The 26,360-nt window shown below is 41.4% G+C and overlaps 1 protein-coding gene across 5 annotated transcripts in view; it reads right to left on the bottom strand.

The window, feature by feature from the left end:
• Positions 1 to 26,360, bottom strand: part of VSNL1 (visinin like 1) — a 95,764-nt gene that overhangs the window by 1,330 nt on the left and 68,074 nt on the right. For all 5 annotated transcript variants that reach the window (XM_087773577.1, XM_087773578.1, XM_087773579.1 and 2 more), the window contains one exon: positions 590 to 805. In XM_087773577.1, the coding sequence (XP_087629703.1) occupies positions 590 to 805 (216 nt within the window). The remainder of the gene's footprint in view (positions 1 to 589; positions 806 to 26,360) is intronic.

Genomic DNA, 26,360 nt, shown 5'->3' with positions numbered 1-26,360 from the left:
AGTCATCACCTTTTAATAGCTTTCTATGTGTACAGGTGAGCAAAATCTGGTATTAACCACTGTGGTTGGTAGCCGGCAGATGACGAGGGCGGTAAACTTCATCCTTCCCGTTATATGCTGTGGTCATCTTAAAGCCCATCTGTGAGAGCTCACTTAAAATCGTGTGGTGTTATCCCTGTGAATTTCTGTGATCATCTAAAGTTAATCTCCAGTACGGCTTCAGCCACTTGAGCTACAAACCAGTCATTTCAAGGGTGTCAAGTGATTTTGAGATGGGCTTTGTAAATCCTTTGCTGTGCTGTTCTTATGGTTAATCTGTTCATCAGAAAAAAAAAAAAGTACCTCTTGGTATTTAATAGCTGATATGCACATATGTACTCTCTGCAATTGTCAAAGATTACATCTATTAAAACGTTAGTGTGCTTGCATCAGATAGGTATGAGTCAGTATAGGATGAATGTATGTAATGTATGTTTTTAATGATACAATACAGCCTCTTTTGTGCTTAAAATCTAAAGGGTATGTGAACAAGTAATTCAATTTTATTAATGTTCAGACATGTTATTTTTAAGTGTCGTATTGATCTCACCTCTATAATTTCCAGCATTTCCACTCTTGTAATTTTACCATCACCATCCAGGTCGTACATATTGAAGGCCCAGTTCAGCTTTTGCTCGAAACTGCCTCGTGAGGTGATGGACAGTGCACAAATGAACTCTCTGAAGTCAATGGTCCCATCTCCGTTTTTATCAAAGGTTCGGAAGGCGTGCTGGGCAAACTTTGAAGCATCTCCATATGGAAAGAACTACAAAATAAAATAATAGAACTGTGGGCAACGCAAGGGAGCAAGCAGTGTACCTGCCTGCAAAATACCGAAGCGAGGCATTTATGAAGAGTTGCTGGTGGGCTTTGTATGAAACTGAAGACATGCAATGTAAGCTTCTGTAACAGTTACAGTGTAATGGTTATTAAAAACTTACTTCTACAAAAATCTCTTAGCTTACCGCATCCTATATAACAAATATATTTAACCCTAATTTAAAGCTAAATTAACTAGATGAACCTTAAAATGAAGTTGGGTGTGAATGGGAGGTTCTATGTAATATTCTCTGACTATGAAATACAGCAACCGAGGTGCATTTTAGCAGTATTTTTCCTGCCTGGAAGTAACCAGCCCTTGACATGTTGCAACCAAGTAGATGTGTGGGCTTGTTGTTATGTAGCTTCATTTATTTAAAAAAAAAACCAACAAACCATAATCCACACATTGCATAAAAACACAGGAACATATGTTCTCTTCTGCCAACCAACATAATACAAGTACATAAGATGAGAACTGAGATTCAGTTAAACAATACGGGACAATGCTTGTCATGTTTTATATCCATTATCAGTGAACACTGCAACTGACTGTATCTTAATAAAATATTTTAATTTACCATAACATATAGGTTTTCAGGTGATATTTTTTCCCTCAAGAAATGTTTGACTTAAGACATTTGAGACAGTAGTTGTTCTTTCTGTGGCCCAGGCTCAAGAAAACATACTTCTTAAGAAAGGGAGTTTTAAGCCAGTGCTGAAGTCCCATTGCAGTGAAGGGACTGTACACAATAATGTTTGTTTCTAGATTCCCAGCACAATTTCATGGAGGTTTTCATGCTCCTAAAATATGTGTGCATTACTCCCAATCTGAGAGCCATCTCATTTTGTGCTTTTTTAAATTCCAGTTCTTAGTAAGTATTGTATTTAGTAATGTAAGTCTGAAGGAAAGGCAGCCGAGGAAATGGATCTGCATTTTACAGTTTTCCATTTCGCCATCCAGAGCTTTCACTGCAGGCTGATGGTTGCTGTGGTCAGCTGGGAAAGCTCTTGAACAATACACTCAGATTTCATGGAGGATCTTGGGGATCTCACGGCATATACAGAAATAGGCACTACTAATTGTCTGACTAAATACAGATGTAGAATATGGCAAGCCTTTGCTGCTTTTCCTTTGAGGAAGCCAAATGACCATTTGGATACTGTTTCTTGCCCTAAAAAATGCAAAATTCAGTGCACAGCCTGCCGCTTGCAACAAATCTGTGGCCACGTGGGTCATGTCAGGAGCCACTACTGCATTGCCATAAGGGGTCCTAACCTGAAAGTTTCCTTTAAACTTACTCTTTTCTCTGACACAATTCCAGATAACCTTTGTGTTGCTGTAGAGGTACGATTGCTATATAATCTCTTCTCTGGCTGAGTGGCGTTATACGCAATGCAAAATCTTCCTTAAATTTTGCCCACCCCCATCCATTCAGAGTATCGCCCTGCTGCGAATTACACCCGAAGGGATGCAAATCTCTGTATTATACCAGAAGAGGTATTAAATATGCCCATCTCGGTTCCCAAGTATCTTTTCAGGAAGATATTTGAACGTGGTGTGGAGGCATCGAGAGAGGGACACTGTACCTACTCCAGTGGTATTTTGTCCAGGTTAACTTCACTGTTAAAGTTGCTGGTTTCTCATTTGACTTTGTATGGGTCAGCATCCAGCTGCTGCTTCTACACCCCTTCTCCCATAGCTGAAGGAGGCATTTGGTATCGTCTCCTCCTGAAAATGTAACTTATGTGCCTGTACTCAACCCAGCCCCTGTTTCTGTTTTGATAATCCAAACTGATGGAGCTGTAAATACCTGAAGGTACTGTTGCAGCGCTTCCCGTGCTTTCTGTTTTTTGACCTTTAAAAATTTTTGGACCCCTGTATAGTAAGCATGATTGGGCTTGTAAACACATACAAAGATACATGGGTTCTCTGATACAATTCAGGACTGCAGTAACTGCAGCTACCAGACCTTGCTGAATTGCTCTTCTAGTGCAAACCTCAACCTTTTGTCAAAGCAAACAGAACTGACTTTGTGGGAAGGCTCTTCAGACTCACAATTCTAGGTTCGGCTGTGTCAGTACAAAGTTATGAGAATGTTACCCAAAGCCTGAATGTTATTCGCAGATTATTGAAAATCCTGCTCATTGCTTTCTCTTCTTCATGATCTACCTTCCCCCCAACTTCTGTATCAATTGGGGATGTTAATGTAGGTGATATTTAATTTTACATGTGTGTGTATAAATATATGTACACTTCTGCAGATCACTGGTGGGAAGTTAAGAAGTGGCTCTTGTGCCCTGCAGCTCCACTGGGACTCCACTGCCCCCCCCTTCTATTTCTTGGAGCTTGCTGGGTCTTCAAAGGCAAAAAGACAATTAGAATAATCTCTTGCTTTTTAAATCTGTACTGATCACTGTCCTGTGACGTATAGGTTATGAAAAAAAATACTTCAAAATTTTACAGTCTTCCAAGTGCTTCGGTTAAGAGCTGACTATTGCTGAGAATGCGGCCGGATCGGTATTTCTGTGACTCTGTGACTCCACAGTAACAGAAAAGCAACCAGCCAGAGGGAAGTGGGATCATCCTTTTCACTATCCAGAGAAACAAAACACATGCAGGTGCTTTCTCCTATGATCCAGACTGAGAAATGGTACAAATGTACTGGTGGGACCACAGAACTAAACTACAATGAAGAAGCACACCTACAAAAATGGCTAAGAAGTGGCAGACACCCAAAAATATTCAAGAGCCCAAGAACAAAGTGGGGGATTAGGAGGGGTCAGTGGCTGGAGATGCCAAAGACCATTTCTAAAATATTCTTGGGGAAACACGAACATATCATTCAGTGCCCCATCAGAGGAGCGTAAACAAGCTGTGCCTACCTCTGTGCTAGTCATACCATTAACCTCACGTAGCAGGGAGAAAAGCATCCTTCTAGATTTTTCATCACAGATAAGACGACAACTTTCTCTTCTGAGGTGAGAAAGGCAGTGGCACTGCTCAGAGCTAAGCCTTGGCATTTACAGCCTAGAAAGGTGAACAAATGGAACTGATGTGGGTTTTTTTTTCTTTTTTTTTCTCTCTATTTGCCTCCCTCTAGGGAGCAAATGCAGTAAAAGGTCCTTTAGGGACTGAAGGCACTCTTCTCCAGTCTGTACCTGCTGATTTGTATTATTTTTAGCTCAGAATGACTAAAAAACATTGTCAAAACTTGTTTAAAAACCTACTTGAAGACTTCCATTGGCCTGTTTTGAAATGATTCATAAATAAGAAATGGAGTAAAAGAAAACCAAAATAATTACAGAGCAGAAGGAGCCAGCTCTGGTAAAACATTATTTGAGTATTAAAATACAGTGAGGCCTTAGAAAGGTGTAAAGGCACAGACTTTAACTACTTGAAGACTAGTCTGAGCCAAATGACAATGGGAGACAGGGATCTCTGGAAGACAAACACCCATTTCTGGCAGGGGGAATATGAGGAGGGTGGTTTAGCCCGCCTCATATGGCACTCTGGCGTGAGCTCAGTGAATGCCTCAGGAACAAGTAAAGAAACACAACTGGGATTGTCAGAGGCTACAGCCACTGGGCAAATCAGTGCCTTCAGCCTCCTTCGCAAACCCTTGTCCAGGGGATCAACCTGGAAAGCAATGAGAACAACTAGTTCCCTTCTGCTGCAATGGTACCACTGAAAAGTGCACTCTACCCACCAGCATTGTCTCCTGCTTTACCCTTTTCATTAAAAAATCAAGGCAAACTATACCTGCCTGGGCTTTTTATAGCAGTCATGGATGACCAAACACTGGTCATTCCTTTGTTTCTGCTTCTTTAGTCTCATCTCTTCCTTGGCCTGTGCGTTTTCTGACTGATTAGATCAACATGCTGGTGTGTGAAGAAAGAGTATCTCTACAGACAACTACCAATTAGGAAAGGAAAAAGAAAGTGAAAAAAAAAATCCCTCTTATTCTGCTTCTAAATTTTGGAGAAGATTGTCTTGCAGATTCTTAGCTCCCAGAGTGTTTCTGGACACCTTTCTGATGTATGGGGGGCTTTCAAAGGGTCCTGGAATAAGAATATCTAGTGAATACCATCAACAAATTGTACATAACTTAAGTCTTGGGGAAACTGATAAATATCTAGAAATATTTCTCCGCTTGGCTGCAGATGCTTCTAGCATCTTTGAAGTGATGCTGTTCACAGACAGTTCTGTGACCAACTCTATTCAGATCATCTTTGGGAGGGAATTATTGAAAAAGCATAAAGCATATGCTAAAGCATATGGCTAAAGCTTTAGCCTATGGCAAAAACAAAACCAAAAGCAATACACTTCTCCAAATTCCCCAGTGATGGGGGGGGTCCAAAAGAGAAGGGTCTCTCCTTGATTGGTGGGATGGGGTGGAGAGACTCCACAGACAGGCCTGAGAGGTGCTTTGTTTTTCATGCAATGTTTTATCGTGTTTGAGATGCATTTCTATTAAAATGGAAATTCTGTGATAAAATGGAGAAAACCCGAATTAGAGTAGCGCACAGAAAGCTGAACATGATGCCTACACATGCCCAGGTGACGACTCGGTCACTGATGTCAGGTCACAGCTTTCAGCATTGAGGTGGGAGCTGGAGTGCAGCACAGGAGGTGGGAGAGCAGGAGGTGGTATGGGGCTTCTGTATCCCAGGCTTGGAGAAGATGGAAGGAGCAGCTACTGATTCCTCCAGGAGCTGAAGTGCCCTGTTTGGGGCTCAGCACTGGCACGCTCAGCTGAGGGCTGAAGCAGCGAAGAGGGACAAGTAGTGCACAGCCAGTGCAAGGAGGAGCATGAGCATCTTTGGAGGCCACCACATGGAAACAAGCCTATCAGTTGGCTCCCGTGGGAAACACCTTACATAATTGTTTCTGTTGCACTTTAGGAAGGAGTTACTTACCGTTTTTATCTACTTTGTTAGGGTTCTCTTTCCTCGCTAGGCACCCATTTCACCTTTGTGAGTAGAGAACATGAGCACTTTGAGAATCAGAAAGTTTGGCTGCTGGTAGAAGCTCAGACTGGCATTTTTTATAGGAAACCTCTTAAATTTGAACCCAGACACTAAATTTGAACTGCTGGTCAAGCCCCATCTTACAGATCCTTGGAAGTGAGAAGTGTATTAGTTCAACAGCTGTAACAGCTGTTACCCACAATCTTTTCTGTAGAGGGACCAAGTTCAGACTTGAGGTTTTATCCCCAGCTTTGTACATCATCAGTCAGACATGTTCTCCCACTCTGCAGAGCCGCAGTGTTAAATCTGTTTGAAACTACATTACATGAGTGCTGTGGATATTTTCACCATGAGACAAAGCTGTGACGATACTTTGGTCACCGAGGGGGATGCCTGTGATGACTGGGGAGAAGGTTGCTTCTCAAGAGTTTTTCAAGAGGATGAAGGTCTGGGCTCCTGCCAGTAGTACAAACACAGGAGTCAAGGAGATAAAAAAGAATACTTTTTAATTCTCTCCTTTAGAAAAAATAATTGTAACTTACTATAATGTACTGTACTCTTGCACTTCATGTGTTAAGACATCAGAAGGGGAAGAGGTGTACAGGCTGCGACCGCCAGGACCTGTTGGGAAGGTCTGGCACCAGGGTGATCTGCAGGGCGATCTGCAGGCCTATGCCTGCCAGCACCTCTTTGTACAAAACTGAAAGCTAATGTAACAAGAGCATAACCACAGCAGCACAAAAAGACACAGCCAGTACGTTTGTCCTTCTTCTGGAAGAGATTTGACTGCCCTGGGAATACACAGCTCAAGGGTAGGTCAGGACCGACACACCTTTAAAATAGATAAAGACACATTTTCAGGACTTCCTGAGGATGTGTGGATTAAGAATGGATAAGGGACAATGTGCCCTTCTTATTCATGTTATGTCTCACCTTTATTCTCCAGAGTAATGCCAGTGAAATGAATATGAAAAGTTGTGAGCTGCCTCCATGGCCAGCGCTGGAGCAGAGAGGGCTGGCAGAGCATCCTGCCACGGGTGGGGACCAGCGGGGAAGGGACCAGGGACAGGGGAAGGCTGAGCCGGACAGGGCTGTGAGCAGGAATGCCTGTGGGTGTGAGAGCCACAGCATCGCCCTGGACCAGTGCCATGCATCGCTCTTTGGTCAATGAAGAGAGGCTTCTCCAAAGAGCCACCTAAAGCGGTCAAATTAGGTGTCAGAGACTTCTCCCTTGACTGGCTGTCAAGGGGGAGCAGAGGAATCATGAAGCTTAAATTATGTTGTTTATTGCAAAGTAAGTCTTCACAGTCCTAAGCAGGGAGACTTCTAGTCCTTGTAATTCTCAGACTAGGCATCTTCCCAGCTATCTTCCACATACTTTTGGCTGAAGAAGTGTTTTCAGCACTTGCCTACAAAACAGGCTTTCCAAAATCACAGCAGTGGGTGCAACATCCTTTCCCTGCTGAAAGGTCTCAGCTTGGATATCGAAACCCCACACTCACTTCCCTCCCCTATCTGAGACAAGCCAAATGGGCAGCTCAGGAGAAAGCACAGGCTGCAGCATAGTATGGATCAGGGAACGATGAGTTCCCAAACTGGGAACAGCTTGTGTGGACTAATATTAAAGGGATCAGAAAGACAGCAAACTTTTTTTTTTTAACAAATTAGTGGTTGAGGAACTCCTTGAGGAGAGAGAAGTTTTGGATTCTAGCATTTCCCCCACTAAATATATTTAAAAGTCTACTTTAGCTCAGGTGATTTTCACAATTCTCCTTTCCTCTCATCTGCGTCTTAACTGCTATGATACTAAGCACAATGTATATTATTAGCAGTATGGGCCAATGCAAACAATCCAATTACTTCGGTGGCTTTTGAATTGGGCCTATGATCATGCTGAGTCTGAAAGCATTTCCATACCACTTCCTAGTTCTGTCAAAGGTTTTTCCCTGAGTTACTATTCATTGGATGAGATCTTTAATGAACTGAAACACATCCAAATGTTGTTATTCAAGTCCAGAGCCCCAAGGGCCTTTAGACAACCAAGGCAAAATCCACAAAGGGACACGGGCAATGAAGGGTACTGAGCAATCGCCTTCATAGCCAGGTCTCTCACCACTTTAAGGTGTCCAAATGTTTTGGCTGTGGATTTCCAAGGGCTTTCCTCACACAACTCTTCTGTCTAGACTTTGGAGATCCTGTTCCCAGAGGCAATTAACTACACCTTACTGTGCTGAAGTCCTTTTCTGTGGCTCCTATCCCCAACTGCCCTTTAAATGAAAAGCATTTAGATGCATTTAGATAACCACAGAGGATTTGAGTCTCAGAGCTCTCCAAGGCAGAAGTTTACTGCAGAGACATAATAGACAATGAACGAGCACCCAAGAATTTGGCTCCACAGAAGCAGAAGTAATTTCAGCAGCTGTGCATGCTTCCATTAACAATTTAATCAAACGTTAAGGGATTTGGATCCCAGAGATACAGATGTTCCTGTCCTGTTCCCAGCTCTCAGCCACAGAGTAGAAGCACATCAGCACAGAAAGGCACATCACATGCCTTCGAAAGGTCTGGGGCCATCTTGTTCATATGCATTGAAAATAAAGTGAGGATTATAATGATTTAATTTCATTACTGAAATTCCAGGGGGTGGAACTGGACCATCTCTCTACACTGTGCTAGAGACGGGATGCTGTAACAGATCCAGACATGATGCTTAGATGTGTGTTACAGATGGGACCCTCTTCTCAACCTTCTCCTTACTCTCTGTTCCTCTCCACCCTACATTATCATTCCATTATGCAGAGAAATCCTAGGAGAGGTCTAAAAGCTGTCGCAATAACTCACCCTCAGCTGCAGCACTGATGCCACTGATCTCCACATGAGTTGAAACAAGTGCTGCATTAATGGGGCTCATGGGGATCCCGGGTCTCTGCTCCACCACGGTACAGCCAGAGGGAAATGGGCAGGTTGGCTGGGTCTTGTGGGTTAATGATGCATGTAAAAACTGCCTGGAATAGCAGCAGGGTTTTGTGGAAAATGTTTCAAAACTGAGAGCCTTGCCCAACCACATCTCATGTGTACTACCAGGCTAGTTAGCTTAAAAATTTCTTTTGCTAGGCTATTTTTACTTTGCAGATGAAGCTGGAAAGAGCAAGCATAGTCCTAACAAACTGTTAACAGTTAGTGAATTGTATTTCCTCTGTCTTCCAAAATACAAATAAATGAATAAAAATGGTACTACTGTGTCAGAGTTTGTACCTTTTGAAATCCAAGCTCAATGTATTACTCTTAAGCCCTAATGTAACCCAAGAAACAGCAAGATTATCAAAGCAGATGATGATTTTAGACTGTCCATGTGTAAGGCTGCAGCTTCTACTGATGGAATACACAACGAAGCAACTGCATCTATGTATTTTTTTCTGTTGCATATTAATATAGCTACACCACTTCAGAAGTCAGGTTCATTTTGTGTTCCTCCTACAGCTGCCTTTACTGGGAGCAAAACATTATCAGTTTTCCTGTTTCTCCCGCTTCTCCCAATCAGTCTTCGAAGGGTTATTACATCCTTCCAGCTTGTCATACATGTACCAAAGCACTTCACACCCAAAGCATCTGAGTCCCTGCTTGGTACCCGGGAGAAAGGCCATTTTCTGGCTGGCCTCTAGCTTTTTTATTGTTTTACACAAACTGGGCTGACCCATGGAAAAATGCAGGATCGGAGCATGCAATGCCACAACCCAGTACTGCAGGTCTGCATAGGTTTTACCAGCCAGATTCCTTCAGAGCAATCAAGTTCTTCTCTCCAGTCAGCCAAAAAAATGAGTCTGATTGATTATGTTTTGCTGAGTATCAGGAAAGAGATTACCCCATAGAACTACAATGGATCAATACATATGAATCTGGGCTTCAGACCGACAGGATACAGACCTGAACCTTTATACTGGCAGAATTCATTGCTGCAAAGCAGAAAACAGCACAGTAGTTTCTGCAGCAAGGCGAATAAAAAAAAAGACATCACAGATAAAGCATCAGTTGCAGAGCAGGAACACCTTATACACTGTTCCAGAGCTAATCTTCATGGTAAAAGCCCTCCAGCCTTTTGCCCCCATAGATGCTGAGTCTAGTATAGCTGCACTCAAGCACATCTGCAGTGTAAGGTAGAAATGTCCCACCTAGGAAAACTGCCTCCAGCCACCTGGCTTCAGCTTGCCGGAGGGTCCCAAGGCAGTGGGCAGCATCCACAGCCATGGGTCTATAGATTTCAGCCGCAGCTGAGCCACGGGGCTGAGCCTCTGGAAAGGATAATCTCGAGGACCACCAAAGACCAGAATCTAAATGACTATCTAGATCCAGGTCTCAGTTCTCCACGTGTAAATTCATGAGATGTCCCTATCCCAGAGGCACGCTGTGAGGATAAATACAACAACGGAGTGCAACTATTTCAGCTACTGCTGCAGTGGGAGTCATACAACTAGCGAAAACTGGGGACAGCTGCCAAACCTCATGGATGTTTACTGCTTATAGCTCTGCTCAGTAGCTTTAATGCTGTGAACGCGTATGCATATAGACACATGGGGAGGCTTATAAGCAGCTATTAGTTTTTCACATAAAGCAGAAATATTTAGAAGAGACAAGAAATCAAATTTCTCCCCTTCACGGGGAAAATTCACAACTTGCAGAGGCTGAAGTGGGATCAGAGAAGAGTCTCTTTCCCAGACCTCCAAGGACAGTGACTAGCTCTGACATTATTATTAAGGACTAAGTTTCCCTGTCTTGCAGATGTTTTTAGCCACTGCTCATTTGAAGCATGTGGAAAATAAACAAATGAGAATTTAGGAGCTGACCTTGAATTATGAATACGAGTTCCTTGCAATTGTGTGAGACATGGGTTAAATTAAGAGACCAGAGAACAAGCGCACACCACAGGGTATGATAAAGCAAGACCCAGAGTAAAAAACCAAAAGCTACAGTTAGCATATGCTAAGAGGTTGGAGGAAGATGGATGGGAAAAGAGAAGCCATGCTGCTGCTTCTCAAACATCCATCTGGCAGGGTCTACCTCTAAAAAAAACTTTCAATCTGACAAGTTAATCTCTATATTCACATTTGTGGGGAATTAGTCATTAACTAGCAGGAAATGAATCGATTTTCAATCTCAGTTTTTCTCTGATTAGATTTGGACAATAAGAAACTTAATTGAGCTGTGGTAGTGCTATAGGTCAATACACTAGCAGATCAGTTATTAGTGCTAACAAAAAAAATTCTTCAGAGAAAATTGCCGTCAAACCGATTAGCATTGCTAGTGCATAACACCACGACTACCGCTGATTAAATGTTATTTCTCTTTGATCTTCCTTAACTGAGCAGCAGCACTGGAACACTATATTTATTTTAAGTTTGGCACAGTTTTCCACTACCCCAAGGTCAGCGATAGCACAGGGCTATGACAATGTCAGGATCCTGCTGTGCTGTAGCTATGCCTCAGCCTAATTACAACATCCTTTTTCTTGACACCATGTCATCTCTTTAGGAATCTGGGAACATACCAGATGGAGAATACACTGATCTGGGACATACATTTCTTTTTTTTTTTTTTTTCTTCCTTTTTCTTTTTCCCCAGTAAAGATCATCTGACTCCTTTTTATTTCTGAAAAAGGCTTTATTTTCCCAGTGAGTTTTGGCTCCAAAGGTTCAGAGTATTAACTTGAATGCTGTGCCTGCTGTGTTGTAAAGTCCTTAGTGCAAATTTCCCTAAAGAATGGGACTATGGAAGCATCAGTAAGTGCTATTTCTAGCCAAAAAGGGATCTGAAACATGAGTCACTAAAGCCTGAGACAACCATCTTATGAATATACAGATGGAACTGCAGAAAAAATTCTCGTGCCTGAAATATCTAACTGTCTCATATACTTATGTAATATGTCCTCCTAAAATTCTTATACATATGGAGTTGTTACAGCCCAGTACTGCAGAAAGGAAACTGCAGAAAGAGAAGAAAAATGGCTGCAGCTGGGAGTATCAGAGAACTGAGGATTTGAACCTCAAGATCTCAGTGAATGCTAAACTACAAAATCCCTTTTATTGATAATAAGCACAAAACCTTCTAATTCAGGAGTTACCAACAAATAGCTTTAACTTCAGGGGAGAACTATCAATTCCCTCACAAGCACAGCTCACTCCAGTAAGCTGTGAATTGGTGGACTCAGATATCCTTTCCAGTTCATAAAACCTTTAGCTGTAGAGCAGTCCATAAACCTTTCCATCCAAGGAAGGAAACTACAAGCTGAAGTCCCAAAAGACCAAAGGAGTGGAAGAAGAGGGAAGTTGTATGGCATCATAAGCACCTTGAGAGAACTTGGTCTGCTGAGAAAAGCATTGAGTATTCAAGGAGAGAAAATGGGAAGGGCTGACTGCTCCCAAAACCTATGTGCCCTGCTGCTCGTTGCCATCAGAAGCTAGAAAAGTGAACCCCAGCCTGCACCTCCAGGCAGCTTGGTCCCAACAGGAACACATGTAACAGAATAAGTAACTGGACTACAACCACAGTCTCTAGCCCAGTCGGCATGCACTGCACCCCTTTGTGCCCAACCAATCCCAGGCAATGGACTAGGAGTGGCTATTTTTTGTGTTGTACCCAAAATGTTTAACAACGCCTAAGGGCTAGGCAGAGTTAATGGCACAAAGTACTTGGGAACTCACTTGGGTAAATCTTGACATCTCTTTGCTTGGAGACCACACATCTGTACCTAAGCTCCTGTGGTCTTGGCACACAGATACCTGATCAGAGTTGGTAACAGGAGAATAAAGTTTCCATGTGGGAGAAAAGGGGGAAGCAGTAAAGGAATGGAGAGGACCCCAAAGTTAGAGGTGAGGGGCAGGAAGGATGGTAGCAATAGCAGCAATATTTAGCATAATGGATAAGGGGCAGGTGAGCAGTGACTTGGTATCATCCTTCTTTTCCCTGTTATCCTACTGACTTTTATTTTCAGTACTGAGTTTCAAAACAATCCAACAACTCACAGAGGAACTGTACTAAAATGAAGTTTCTAATAATTTGAAATTGGAAATGGGCCCACGTTTCTAACTGCTGCAAGGCCTGTCTCAAAGCTTTTCTTGCAATGAAGCTGTGACCAGGTAGGTTTTCAGGTTTCCTTCTGAAAATTTTGTACAGCCCCACTTAGGAGACCCGTCCATCTGTAATCCTTCCAATTATTTCTTATGGAGAATAATAATAAAAAAATGACTCTCTTAACACAGTGCAGTTTTAAGATTCCAGCTTTGCAAAATCATGTATTTTCTTCCATATCTAGGCTTTCTTTTATAACACAAACCTCTTGAAAGGTTAATGCCAAGACTTACAAGCACAACAGTATATAAAAACCTTGAAACACCAGCATCTTGGTGCAAAGGACCATGCATATATATATACACATGTATTTATATATAGAGGGAGTGGACTAAATCAGTTCTTGCTTAGAAAAAATGTCTTGGAAGACAACACTCTTGAGCTCATTGACATTTAAAAAGCCCCAGTTTTATTTATGTCAAGTGTTGTGTACCTTTGTAGTGCCATATGAATAACTATTATTATTGCTGTTATTGACAGTCATGATACATAGGAATCTTGGTTGAGCAGCATTTGAATAAAACCTAAAGCTCAATATAGAAGAACAAGAGGAAAGAGGAAAAGTCAGTGCAAGGAGCCTGGACGACTCCACAGATCAACTCCCCTAAGGGAAAGGGATCTTGAACAAAGACTTTCAAAGGATGAATGGAAGGATGTAAAGGAGCACTACATTCTTGGTCCTTGTCTAAAATGGTGCAAGAAGGGAAAGTCCTCTTCATATATAAATTATTTTTTCCATCAGTTACATTCTTTGCCATCTGTAGAAAGAGATGTAGAAAGACTCCCTGTGGGCCATATGGATCACTGCTTTTCACACAGAGATGCCATCTCCCTGGATATGTTGTTGCTGTGCTAGTACTCACTGTGCTCATGAGCCAATGCAGATAAAACGTGGATATTGATACCAGTGTTACTCAGTACTAGATGTTTCCCAAAGGTGTCTACTTTTTAGGCAGTTGGCCAGGTAAAGAAGATAGTATCATCCCACAGAGTAGAGCTTCTCCCCAGTTTCATCCCTCCTACTCCAATCAACTCTTGGGGGATGCAGACTTCTGTGAGATTAACTTAAATGAACCAGATGTTTGGAGGGGGAAAATTACCCACAGATTCTGTTCCTTCAGTACTGTAACTTTGTATTATTGCCTTCCAGTAGGTTTCTGTGGTTTTATCCACTCTTCCAGGTATCAGACATGACCACAAGAGCTCATTTTAGAGGAATCCATAAACCTATTACTATAAACTGGAACATGCTGCTTGTTGATTTAAAGTATTGCAAGCTAGAGGCAGGGTTGTCTTCTTTCCTGCATTTGCCTGCTGAAGTAATTAAATCCTTCAGAACATGGTACCTTTGAATTTCAGCTCCTTTTTGCCATGAGAAAACCACCACTGAAGCAAAAAGCTACAACAGGTAGAACAGGTTCTTCTGTTACAGATAAATCAACCAGCTAAGAGCTTACCCGCCACTTGGTTCCTTTAAGATCTTATAATTATTCATATACTTAGTCTATACTTGACTTAACACTAGAATGACATAAGACCATACGAAGGGATAGTATAAAAAAAATTCTAAAATCTGCAGAGAACGAGTTACCTTTAATTAAAAATTATTTTTATCTAAAAAGGTGAACAAAACTATACTAACAAAAAAGATACATCAATATGCATGCTTAAAAGAAAGCTACTATCTATGCCCATTCTTCCAACACCAGGATATCTCATTGCATGCACTATTTGACACCATTATAATGACTGAAGTTTCAATAACATAATTAGGAGTCAGCTGAAAAGAAGACACAATAAAAAGCGCTTATGCAATACACTTCTCTAATGTTGATTCATTGCTGTTTTATTTATCACCCAAGCTTAGCGTAGCTACATGTTCTCCTTTGGATTAAGTTACCCTCTGTGCACCAGACCAGCTGAAGATACCTGTACCACTTTAGCTCCACATAAAATTCTGAGCGTGACAAATGTAAAACTGATGTCTTCACTGTAGTGGTGAATGCAACTTCGTTTCAAAATCAGATCTATTTGAATTCTTTCTCTCAGCTACAAAAAAATATCTAAAAACCTGAAAGCCCAACTAAATCCACTTGCAAGGAGCAAAATACAAGGTCTATTTATAGACACTGCAAAGCATAACTAGAGGGATGTATCAAAATCAGTGTTTCCCATTAATAAACATTACCTCAAAAATGCACTCAAAAATGTAGACTGATGCAATTTGAACTGCCCAACAGTATAATTATGGTAACTAGCTCACACTGGGGAACAACTAACTGTTGCTTTTCCACACTGAGTAATGAATATGAGTAATAGATTTGACTTTTTCCCCCAAGTATTCTGGTAAACATGTTAAATAAATCAGGTTGTAGGCCTTCATGAATACACAACAACAGCTACTCAGTCCTTAGCAAGCATGCAACAATACGATAACAATAATAATGGCAAAAAAGCGTTCAGTATTGGGTGAGAATTCAAAGGAGTATTAGTCATACATGCCTTCATTAGTTAGCTCTCTTATCTTATGAGAGCAGCAGATCGCATCATCTTTAATATTTTTGTACCCCAGAGTCAATAAAGATGAATAAAAAGCCCCACACACATTAATGATTGAACAATAAACTATGTAATCATGACCAAACTATTATGCTACCAACTGCTTTCCAGAAGGATGCTGGTTTATTCTTGCCAAGAGCGATCCTCCCAGGAGCACTGTTCTTGGTGATGCTAGTTCCAAAAATGTCCTTTTAAAGTTTACAGCTGGGAGATACAGCCCAATTCCTGTCATCCCCAAGTTCCTTCATATCTCCTCTATGAGCTGACTGCATATAATGCTCTCTAGAGACAAGTTATATCTAGAGGAACAGTAATGACATATAGTTCACACTTATTAGATAGACTCACATTTCATATGAGATGTAATTAAGAATGAAAAATAATGAGCTAATTCTAGTAGAATGTTAAATTCTTAAAAAAAAAATCAAAACCAAAGTTACAAGAAGATGAGAATAAATCAAGAAAGCATTCTCTTGACTGGTTGCTATTATCACACAAGTAACAGGTAGACATGCTCTCCAGCATGGGGGCTTTTCTGAATTTGTCCTATTGCATTCCTTTCTCAACACGCTCCTGGCTTAAAGGGTCTTCTTGATGGTCAAAGGATTTTCACGCCTCTAAACACTTCATAAATCATCTGCAAGAGGCATTCAATGAACAACCACTCTCTGAAGGCAACTGACTCTAAAATGCAACTAGTTTCACAGAGACTATGTCACATCTTATTTAAAATATATGACAGAGCTGGCATTTCATCTGTTATAGAGTTCATGCTGCCATAAAAATAGAGCAAAGCCCTCCTTCTCATAGCATGAGTTCTTTATGGAGAGGTGGCAGCATCTTCATAACTAAGGTTACAACCAGATTTCCTTGTAAAGAAGTCTCAAAATTCTTTGCATCTTTCCTCAGTGACAGCCAGATACCTAAGGGTGATAATACTGCCCAGGCAAAGACCTTCAACAAACCAGCCAGGGAATTCAGTCTCTGAGGATGTAACAAATACTTACTGAGCAAGAAACACAGGAGAATTGTATATAGTCCCTGTTAAACAATAGGAGAGAAGAAACTCAAAATATGCCTTAGACAGGGCACGTCTAAAGAAAAATAATAGCCTACCAAGCTAATGGGCGCCAGTGCTTTTTAGTGCAGTCAAAATATAGAGAAGCTTGTCTTCCAGGCTGGAGTCTAGGGTCCAACTAGAAAACACAACACTGGCATTTCTTCCTGCACCTGGGATGGAGCCCAGAAGATGCCTAGTCCAGCTGCCAGGGCAGATTTAGCAGCATCATCTGCCATGACCCTGGGCAGAGAAAACTCATGAGAAAGAAAGTAAAATCCTAAACCACAGCACCAGAGCTCTCAAATTGAACATTTTAAGCACTCACCCAAGCAAACACCATTAGCAGTCAGCAGCAGTATTTTGGGTTGTCTGAGTACGCTGGAGAGGGAATTCTGAAAGAACCAAAATCTATGAGGGTCAATCAGAAACTGCTTTCAGAGGTAGCTCTGTCCTTCCTTTCTTACACAAGTGTTGGAAAGAGTCTGTACCTCTGATAGCTCAGTCTCTCCTACTAGAGTGTAAGCAGATCACCAACTCTTAGGAAGCTCCCAGAGCTCAATGGTATTTTCACAGAAGTTTGCCAGTTGGAGACTCCCTGTGTCAAGGTTTTGGCTCTCCTCATTTGGGGAACAGTGAGAGTATGCTCAAAGCAAGCACAGAAAAAGGTAGATTTTTCACAGCTGTCCAGGTTATTCATGAAGAAAAACATCTAAATTCAATCTAAATAAAGCCCTGCTGGCAGAGAAAGAAGGTCTTAAATTTAATCATTTCCACCTGCTGTCAGCATCAATACTTCTTCCAGCCCCACCCCCAAAAATGTTTATGGCTGCTTCTCTTATTCACTAGATTTCTGACCGCTGCTCAGCTGTGGACAGTCCTGATATGTAATCGGTACCACAGTACCTACATTTGTCATCTCTGAATATACCATCTCTATTCTGGTAGCACTGTTTGCTGAAAAAATATTTTTGCAAGCCAATGTGTTTAAATGTTCTGTCACGTTTAGTTTAACAGCCAGCCTGACAAACACCAATTCAAAGCTCATTGCTTCATTCTTCTTCATCAATGGAAAGAGATGCTGCATCTTGATGGGGTGATATATCCCAAGACAGGTTATATATCCCAACAGCAGGTGTGACCGGAATCCTACTCCAGGTGAGCACTTTGTGATTTCTTGGGTTATGAAGGATTGCATGACTATAGGCTGAATACATGAATAGCTCAGTCAAGAACAAGATTTTAATTCTCAACTGAAATATAAGGTGCTACTTCCTCATGCTGTCTTTAACAATAACGTACCTATAACCTTTCCAGATTTACTAATGAACTAGACCATCCTGTTGCATTTCCAGTAAAATTCATAAATATCTGCAGTCTACAACAAACTATTCTAACTGCTGATATGAAATGACAGGGAGAGATAGCAATGGTGTGGCACTGAAGCTTGAATGCGATGCCAATTTGAGGTCACAATATCATGTGTTTGAGACCTGTCATGAAGCTGAAATACAAGTGAAGCTGTCACAACAATACAGTGACAGTACAGTTCAGCATTCTGATGAAGTGACTAAAATCCAGAATGACTGCAGAGCCAAGGAAAAAAAGCTGGTTTTTTCCTACCCTGTGTACATAAACAGGAAAGATTTGGTTCTGTTGTCCTACGAGCACACTCTCTGAGATGTCAGTCTAAAGCAATGACTGACCTGTGCTATATTTATAGAGTGGCAGAATTGTTGACTTTTCAGCTGAAATGTATCCTTGGATATTTCTATTGCTGCAGCAGAGCTGTGTTTTCACAAGAGGGCAATGTACATTTTCTAGTCGCAGCAAAGTAGTTTGTGCTTTTCCTTTGACAGATATCAACGCTCCCATTGCCTCAGAAGAAGTAACAATCTGTAGATTTAGCTAGCTATACCAGTTTGTAAGATGTGTGGTTAATAACAGGTTTTCAATTTTAAAAAGAGCTGTTTTCACACCTACAGAAATCTGAGTGATCCCAAAGTGCTTTGCTAACATCAATCTAATCCCACAACCTACCCACATGGGTGGACACCAGAGTACCAGCAAAGCAAGGCAACAAAACAAACAAGTTTGCGAGATCATACAGAAATATGCCACCTACCAACTCTACCACTTTTATACCTGACCTATCACCTTATTACTTTTTAGATCCATCTGCTTGGGACTTTTGGATGGAAAACAGTGTGGAATATTTGCTTTACGTAGCCTTTAGGAGAACTCAAATTGCCAGATAAAGGGCCACCTTGCATTTGCAGCCTGAGTCCCCAGTGAAGCACAGCAAGTCTGACATGTACCAGGAGCACCAAAGTGGCTGACCATGCACTGCAGAGTCAATCTGCACATGTACAACATGCCCAGGGCTGGCACCAGAAGTTGCACAGCTTATTGTTTCAGTGGAAATTAGTTATACAACATACAGACATTAGTTACACAACATACAGACATTAGGAAGTGTCGACCTATTATGCACACTGCATGGTGTGGAAGCACATAACTCTCCCCAGGAAGACTACCAAGAAGTCCAGACACAAATATGAGAAACAGCATTTTTTGCATTTTGGATATTGGCAAGAATTAGCATGGCTGAATCATCTACAGCTCTCGAGCCATGAGAGCAAACAGTGCACTACTGAGAGGGCAGGCAAATTTCTGGCTGTTCCCAAAAGCTCAGGAATTACAGTTTCCATGTAAAGCAGGTGAGATCTTGGTTTCTAAATACCTTGGATTGTGAATCTGATCTTCTTCCAAAATCTCCATGGAAAGGCTGGGTTTTGGTTTTAGGCAATAGAAACAAATGCCAAGGCCAAGCAATGAGCTAAGATGAGTGTTTTATGTCTGTGTTATGTTTCCGAACAAGTCCCAACCATTTACTTGAAGTTAGTCATTCACATTTGAATACTGCATCATTCATTGCTTTGCATTGCACTATTTAAAGCCAGGTTTTCAGCTTTACTTAAAAATTGTCCAAAGCTAAGTGAGAGTATGAAGCATGAAGGACCTAGAAGGAGCTTCCACAGTGGGGGGCCAGTTTCATACTGCCCCTGTGTCTAACGCCGCTTAACGTTTCTGGGCTGCTAAAAGCCAGGCAGCATCCAAATAAGCTTCAGGGAATTGGCAGAGCTCTGGAGCCCTGAAAATAGTGACCGTTTTCACTGGAAACATTTATGATATTGGAAGGAAGATTCCCCCCATGTTCGTTAGCTTGCACCGAGAACCTGTAGGCTTGTCCTCCCTCCACCTGGGGAGCAGATACAAAGAGGCTATGGCATTGCTCTACCTCCAGAACCCCCTTCCACCGACATCTCTTTTCAGTTTAACTTGAAAAGATAAAAGCAATTTAATCTTTCCTGCCTTCGACTTGAAGGTTCTGTTCTAAATGTATTTTGACAGCAGAAATAAAGACAAACTTTTAATAGAACTAACTGAACCACAAACTGAATTATGTATTTCCATTTCAGGAGACAATCTCACTGCTAATAACATCACTCTCCTTCCAAAAGAATGCATGACAGAATTCAAAGCATTTCTCTGTTCCTTCACGGTATTTTGTATCTGGCAGTAGCTATGCAGCATGCAGAGCTCCCTCTTACACGTGTATGTGTCATGTGTCTCACTTGCTTTGTCCAGGAGTCGGGGTGGGACCATCTGAATTGCTGAACCAGCCTGTCTGGAAAATTTGTATGCTAGCGGATTAAAATGCAGACTGAACCCTGGCAACATCCCTGCTTTGGATCTCTGCCTAGAACCTTTATTTCTTCATATTCAGTGTTCTCTGGAAACATGCAGCAGCTGCAGGCTTTTTGTAGGACCCCCATACCAACAATCTTCCCCCAGAATGGAAGCACATGGCAAGGCAGGGTCTAAAATGTATTGACAGCCTGGAGCATCTTAATTTTCCAACACTGGATCTTTATTTGGTTCCCGTCTTACAGAAACGACTGCAGTCGCCAAGCAGCTTACTAAACCGAGGTCAAATCCTGAACAGACGCCTTGCTCACAGATTTGTTCTTAATTAGCCGAACACCCACTGAAGTCACCAAAAGTGCCAGTAAAACAAAGGCACATTTTATTTTTGACCACAAGGAAGGGAATTAAAAGAATTTACATCAGCTGCTAAACATATGCTCTAATGACCACCACTGGATTATTAGTAGTGACCTAGATGTAAAAAGCTTTGATCTTCTTACTCCTGGGTTATTATCCAGTTTCTAGATCTCTTAAGGTCAATCAGACTGAACAAAAATTAGGATGGGTGAAAACTGTATGTGATACAAGAGAGAGGACCATGGAATATCGATCCCCAGACATTTCACTGAGCAAAGCAGGCAGACACCAGCAACCATGATTAAGAAGAGCAAGCCAGAAAACAGCATTAAATTTCAAAGAAATCTAGGGGTGAATAGCTTGAGGTAATGAGATACTAAGTCTTTCACATGTAGGTCACCAGTTTTAATCCAGCTCTGGTCATAGCAAACTCAGGTCATTAATATCTGCAGCTGTCTGGCAGCGACGGAGAATGAGATGGTCGTCCTGGTTTAATTGCTAGTGGTATCTGCAAAATAAAGCATATCAACAGAACTGTAATGCTGTTAAAAGTCTAGGCAGGAAGGTCAAGGACTGACTGGGCATTGAGAGGGAACCTCTGCCCCCCTTACCGAAAAGCTTCATTTTCTATTAGTGTCAACTTGAGATATCTCAAGGGTAATAAATCTTTGTGAGGGAACAGAGTATAAAGAAAGCAAAATAACAGTTCAAAGAGAGCTGTGGAAACCCTGCTGCCTTGAACCCAGATCAAGGGCCAGCTCCCCAGCTGGTGCTTCCACTGAAGTGCTAGCGCTACACCAGTTCACACTGGCTCAGGGCTTCTCCCTGGTATTTTCAACAAGAGCAGCACAAAAGCCAGGACCAGCAGGTGAGGGGGCAGACACATGGAGCCATGGAGCCGGGGAAGGAAGGCAGAGAGCAGACCAAGGCCACAAAAAAGAGACTGAGAGGGAAGAAGGAGCTCTGAACAAGCTTAGAGGACGACAACACAGAAGATGACCTTAGCATGTGTCTTTCCCTACATGGAGCATTCGGGTTTTCACATCTTGGTCCAGCAAAGAGTTTATTATGTTCACTGTTAGTCCCACTGCTGTCTCTGAGGTGGATCACAGTGGACACCACGGACTGCTGGAACAGCCCATGTGGCCAAATCTCGCTAGCGCATGCTGCCCCTCAGCCCAGGGTCCCTCTTAAGAGTCACAGCAATATGCCAACTGAGAAGTAAGGTATGGGGTGAAGACGAAATGATTCACATAATTGGAATAAAGGGTCCACCCAGAACTGATGAATAAGAAACAGAACTCTTTACTGCTGCCTTTTCAAAGCCTTTTCTTTGGAATAAGGGAAAGGCCTGAATTTCCAAAGCCCATGTGAAATATCTAACATTAACATCAGGAAATAAGAGAAGATCCTCCCATTTGCAGATCAGAACAGAGAGCTCTAATTTCTATGTTTAACTAAAAAATAAAAGGATTTTTTTTTTTTTTTTTTTTTTTTTTTTAGTAAAAGCTAAGTTTAAAAATTCAGCTTTGACTTGGAAGAGCAAATGGTGATTTTTAACTTCTTTTTTTCCCCTCTAATAACTGTGTCTTTATTGTTTTGGATGAAATTTATCTCACTTTATCTGTCCCAAGACCAAGTATTCCATCTGAGCTAGTTATCAAGGCTCCCTCGACAGTGACTGGAGAGAAGCAATCACCTCCAACAGGAGACTCGTCTGTCTTAAAATAGGATTCTTGGAATAGGTAGGATGAATTCTCCTCTCAGGAGGTGATTGCTGGAGGTGTCCAATGTATAACTAGCTTAGACTTCAACAGGGCAAAAGTTGAGTTGAACACAATTGTTTGTAACCAGAGTGACTCTTTAGGCATTTCATGGACATCCTGCATGGATATTTTGGATTAAGCCTTGAACAACCCACCTTGATGGTATTATATGAAGCACAGCATTTTTACATGTAATAGTCAAATTATCTGAAGATATTTGTTAACCAAAATGACAAATCAAATATATGCCTATTCAGAATAGCTTACAGTTAAAAATAACGGGTTTAAGACTTTCTTCCTCAAAACTACCAGTGCTGTTTTACCTGCTCAGTGTAAGAAACCTGCCAAAAAAGGAGTCATACTTTGTTCTTTTAAAGTATTTTCCTTTTAAAACTCCTCCACTTGCTTTTGGAACTGTGTAAGTGACACACAAGAGTCACATTTTGCATTCGGCAATTTCTTATAAAGAACAGTCCTCTTTCATATTGTATTTTAGAATTGTGCAAGTTCTATACTGATCATTCAAATAGCCTCTCCAGCTGTCAAACAGGGACAGACATCAACAGAATTAGATTTTCTTTTCTTTGAGTACTTTCCCTAAGTAAACAAATAAACAATACAGAAACGTACTGAGATAGAACAGCCCCGGGTGAGAGTTTTCCCAATTTCCAGGATAATTTTGCTTAGTACCTTCCATCCATATAGCTAGCCATCAAGCTATAAGGTAACCACTAGATGGTGGTGGTGTATACCACACACGGAGTACCTGACACTTTTTGCTTGCCTTTCTCAGAAACCGCGAGGAAGGAGAAACATTTCGGCACGCTGTGCAGACCTCCACTGTGGTGTAAGTCAAACAGTATCCTTGATCCTTCCCAAGCAAGAGCCAAGTGCTTTAACTTGCTACAGGCTGTTGTGTCACAAAAGCTACATAACAGAAAGTCTTAATACTTTGGAAAAATGTCATGCCCAGTGTGATACAATTGAGCGCTGCAGGACATTGCTGAAAACAAAAATGAGGAATTCAGGAGTTTCTCTAGACTTCATTTAAAATAACCACATTCTGCCCCATCATGCTACAGCTGCCTTTGTTGAATTTAGCTCCATAATTGGCAGTGGAAACCTTTGCTTTCTCTCTTATGGAATTTATATGTTCTGCTGCTCTTCCTTCAAGCATTGTAATTAAAGGAACCTGCTTAGCATAATTAATTTGCAAACAGGTTGGATGAAATGGGATTGTATCCCAAAGGACTCTTCAGCATTAAGTGAAACTACTTCTTCAAGCATACTGTAATCTAGACTCTCCTGTATATCAATTTCTTGCATTTTGCATTTTAAAAGCTCTTCATTTTGAAAGGTGCTACAGCTGTCAGCCCAGTTCTGAGTTGTGCTGCCGATGTACACCTAGATTATACAGCTCATTCTGCAAACCATGTCCATCAGAGTATCCAGCCTCTGAGCAGAGGGAGGCTGTGTAGTCAAGAGCTCTTCCATGTTGAAGGTTTTTTTTTCTGAAATTGACTTCTCTTCCACAAAAATCCTTACCCCAACCTAATCTAAAACAACAACATGGTGTTTTAGATGTTAAAGAGAATATTGCAGTCAGTCCCACACAGCCAACCAGAGGAATGCTGAGGGAACAGGGAGGGAGGAACACCTTCCCACAGGGAGCAGCTGGGACCTCCGCTCCTGTGCGACCACTTAGACCATCTGTGGTCGTCCCCTGGCCGGGAGCAGTGCTCCCAACTGCAGCAAGACCTGGCATTATTCCTCCCTCATGTTTAGGCTGTCTGTAAGGACAAGTCCATAGAGAGGGGCCCTTTAGTGCATCACCCTCGCTGACACCTGCTCCACCTGCTGAGACATTGCCCACAACACCCGGCACAAAGCTCATCCACAGGACCCTCCTGCTCCCTCCCCTGCCTGTGAGCGGGCTGCAAAGGCACACACAGAGCCCCATCCCTTCTGAGTGCTCCCTACAATTAGCAGTCTACTAACTGCAACATCCACACTTAGCTTCTTTTTGATTATTTCTTTATTTTTTTAACTGAGAACCTGTCCCCTTCGTTCTACAATGGAGAGATTTCAGATTTCTCAACCCCCCTTCAATGACAAACTCATTGCCAAAGAGTGATAATAAATCAATCATTTATGGCATTAACAGCTTAGCTCTAGAGACTTTTAATTTCAATACAATCACCACTAGCTGATAACAGCAAGCAAATGGAAAGTCCTACCCCAAACCTCATTTAAAGCTGATCATCCCAGATTAGAAAGAAAGAAGATTATTTTAATGATCTAACCTGAGAAAAGATCATTTGGGTAGTTTTACAAAGAGGGAAATACACTTATGACATGACACTGATGGTCAAGTGACGCAGAAAACACAGTCCAGCCTCCTTTGGTGAAATCTTTCAACCACTTGAATTTACATGGGGACTAACAGACTTGATGTCTGGCAGTGCAAGGGATTGGGATTGTTGTCTACTAAAAGGCTGATGTGTTGTAGTGAAGCACCTATTAAACTCAGCTATCATGCAAACAAAAGTCCTTCAGCAAGGTCATGGTTTCTAATGATTGTATGATATTGCCTGCCAATATTATTTCTATTTAAGCCCTAGTTGTACTGCTTTTATAAGCAGTTATTTTCTAATACCAACTATACAGTTCATCTGGTAGTGAACGGGATGATGCTGCTCAAGATACCACTGATGGGGAACACATGGGAGGGAAGCCACTAGATTTCATCTGTTGATTCATGACTGGAAGGAATGAACATACATGATGCTGTCTGAGGTACTGAACTCGTCATTCCTCGAAAATCAGACATGAACCCCAGATAAATGTCAATCTAATAATGCTTCTAAAATGTGGGGGCATTTGAGCAAATCCAGTTATTAAAAAGAGCTATTACCTTTACTAATGAAGTTCTCTTCCACACACAATCACTGTATCAGATCACTGAAGTGTTAAGCGATATGTCACAACTAAAAAGCCATGAAAATAGTCTTCAGTGCATACCTGAAGCCTAGATTTACAAACTTACAATAGACAGGGAGGTTTATCAAGATCTGTATGTAAGGCTATTAATTACAATCTACTAGGTTATCAGCAGTAAATTTAAAATCAGAAGGATAAGACAAAAAATAATGTAATACATTTTATCTTATTTAAAATTATTAAGAGAGTGGGAGTGAAACAAGAACTTGATTGCTTCCATAGGCTTCATAATCTTAATTGGTTAATATCAAATACTTTATTAAATTCCTTAATAATTGAGTTTCATTATTAAGTACAATATTGAATGAGCTATTAAACTTGTTTAAACAGGGGACAGATAACCTCTTGAGCAGCAGACTCAGAGAAACTCATCATTGCATCTCACAATCAAGGGCCCATGTGAGTTCTCTGATATCTGAGAAGGTTTCAGTGCATGTTAGTGTCTTTCCTCTGTGAAGGTATTATGGCCTCACATGGATATTTGTTATATAAAACTTCTAGGCATTTTTTTTTTGTGTGTTGAGACTTATTCCTCTGTCCAAATTGTATGAATCATGGACATAGATTCAAAACTCATTAGGGGAAATCAGAAAGACAGATGCAAACATGCACACAGCTCAATTGTATAATTTTTATTTCCTTAAGAAAGGATACAGCAAATATTGTCCAGACAGATATGACAGACTAACTCTAGGACCAACCAGTGACCTCGGCCAGAAGCTCTGACACAGGACAGACCAGTGCTGCTCCCTTTGTTCAGCATAATGTGGAAGAGATTGAGGGAGACTGACAAAGACACATTAATACCAAGTGTCAAGGGGACCTTAATGGAAAACTAAGTTTAAATATAAATAATCTCAAGTAGCGGTAAGATTACACCTCAGCCCCCAGTATACTTTAAGGCACTACACTGTGGGCTACAAAGGAGGCAGAAACAGTGCTTTTGTGGAAAGGCTTGG

This window comes from Nipponia nippon, unplaced genomic scaffold (assembly GCF_047370975.1).
Source record: "Nipponia nippon isolate SJK-2023a ecotype South Korea unplaced genomic scaffold, ASM4737097v1 scaffold_4, whole genome shotgun sequence".
NCBI lineage: Eukaryota > Metazoa > Chordata > Aves > Pelecaniformes > Threskiornithidae > Nipponia > Nipponia nippon.
This window is presented reverse-complemented; position numbering and strand designations above follow the sequence as displayed.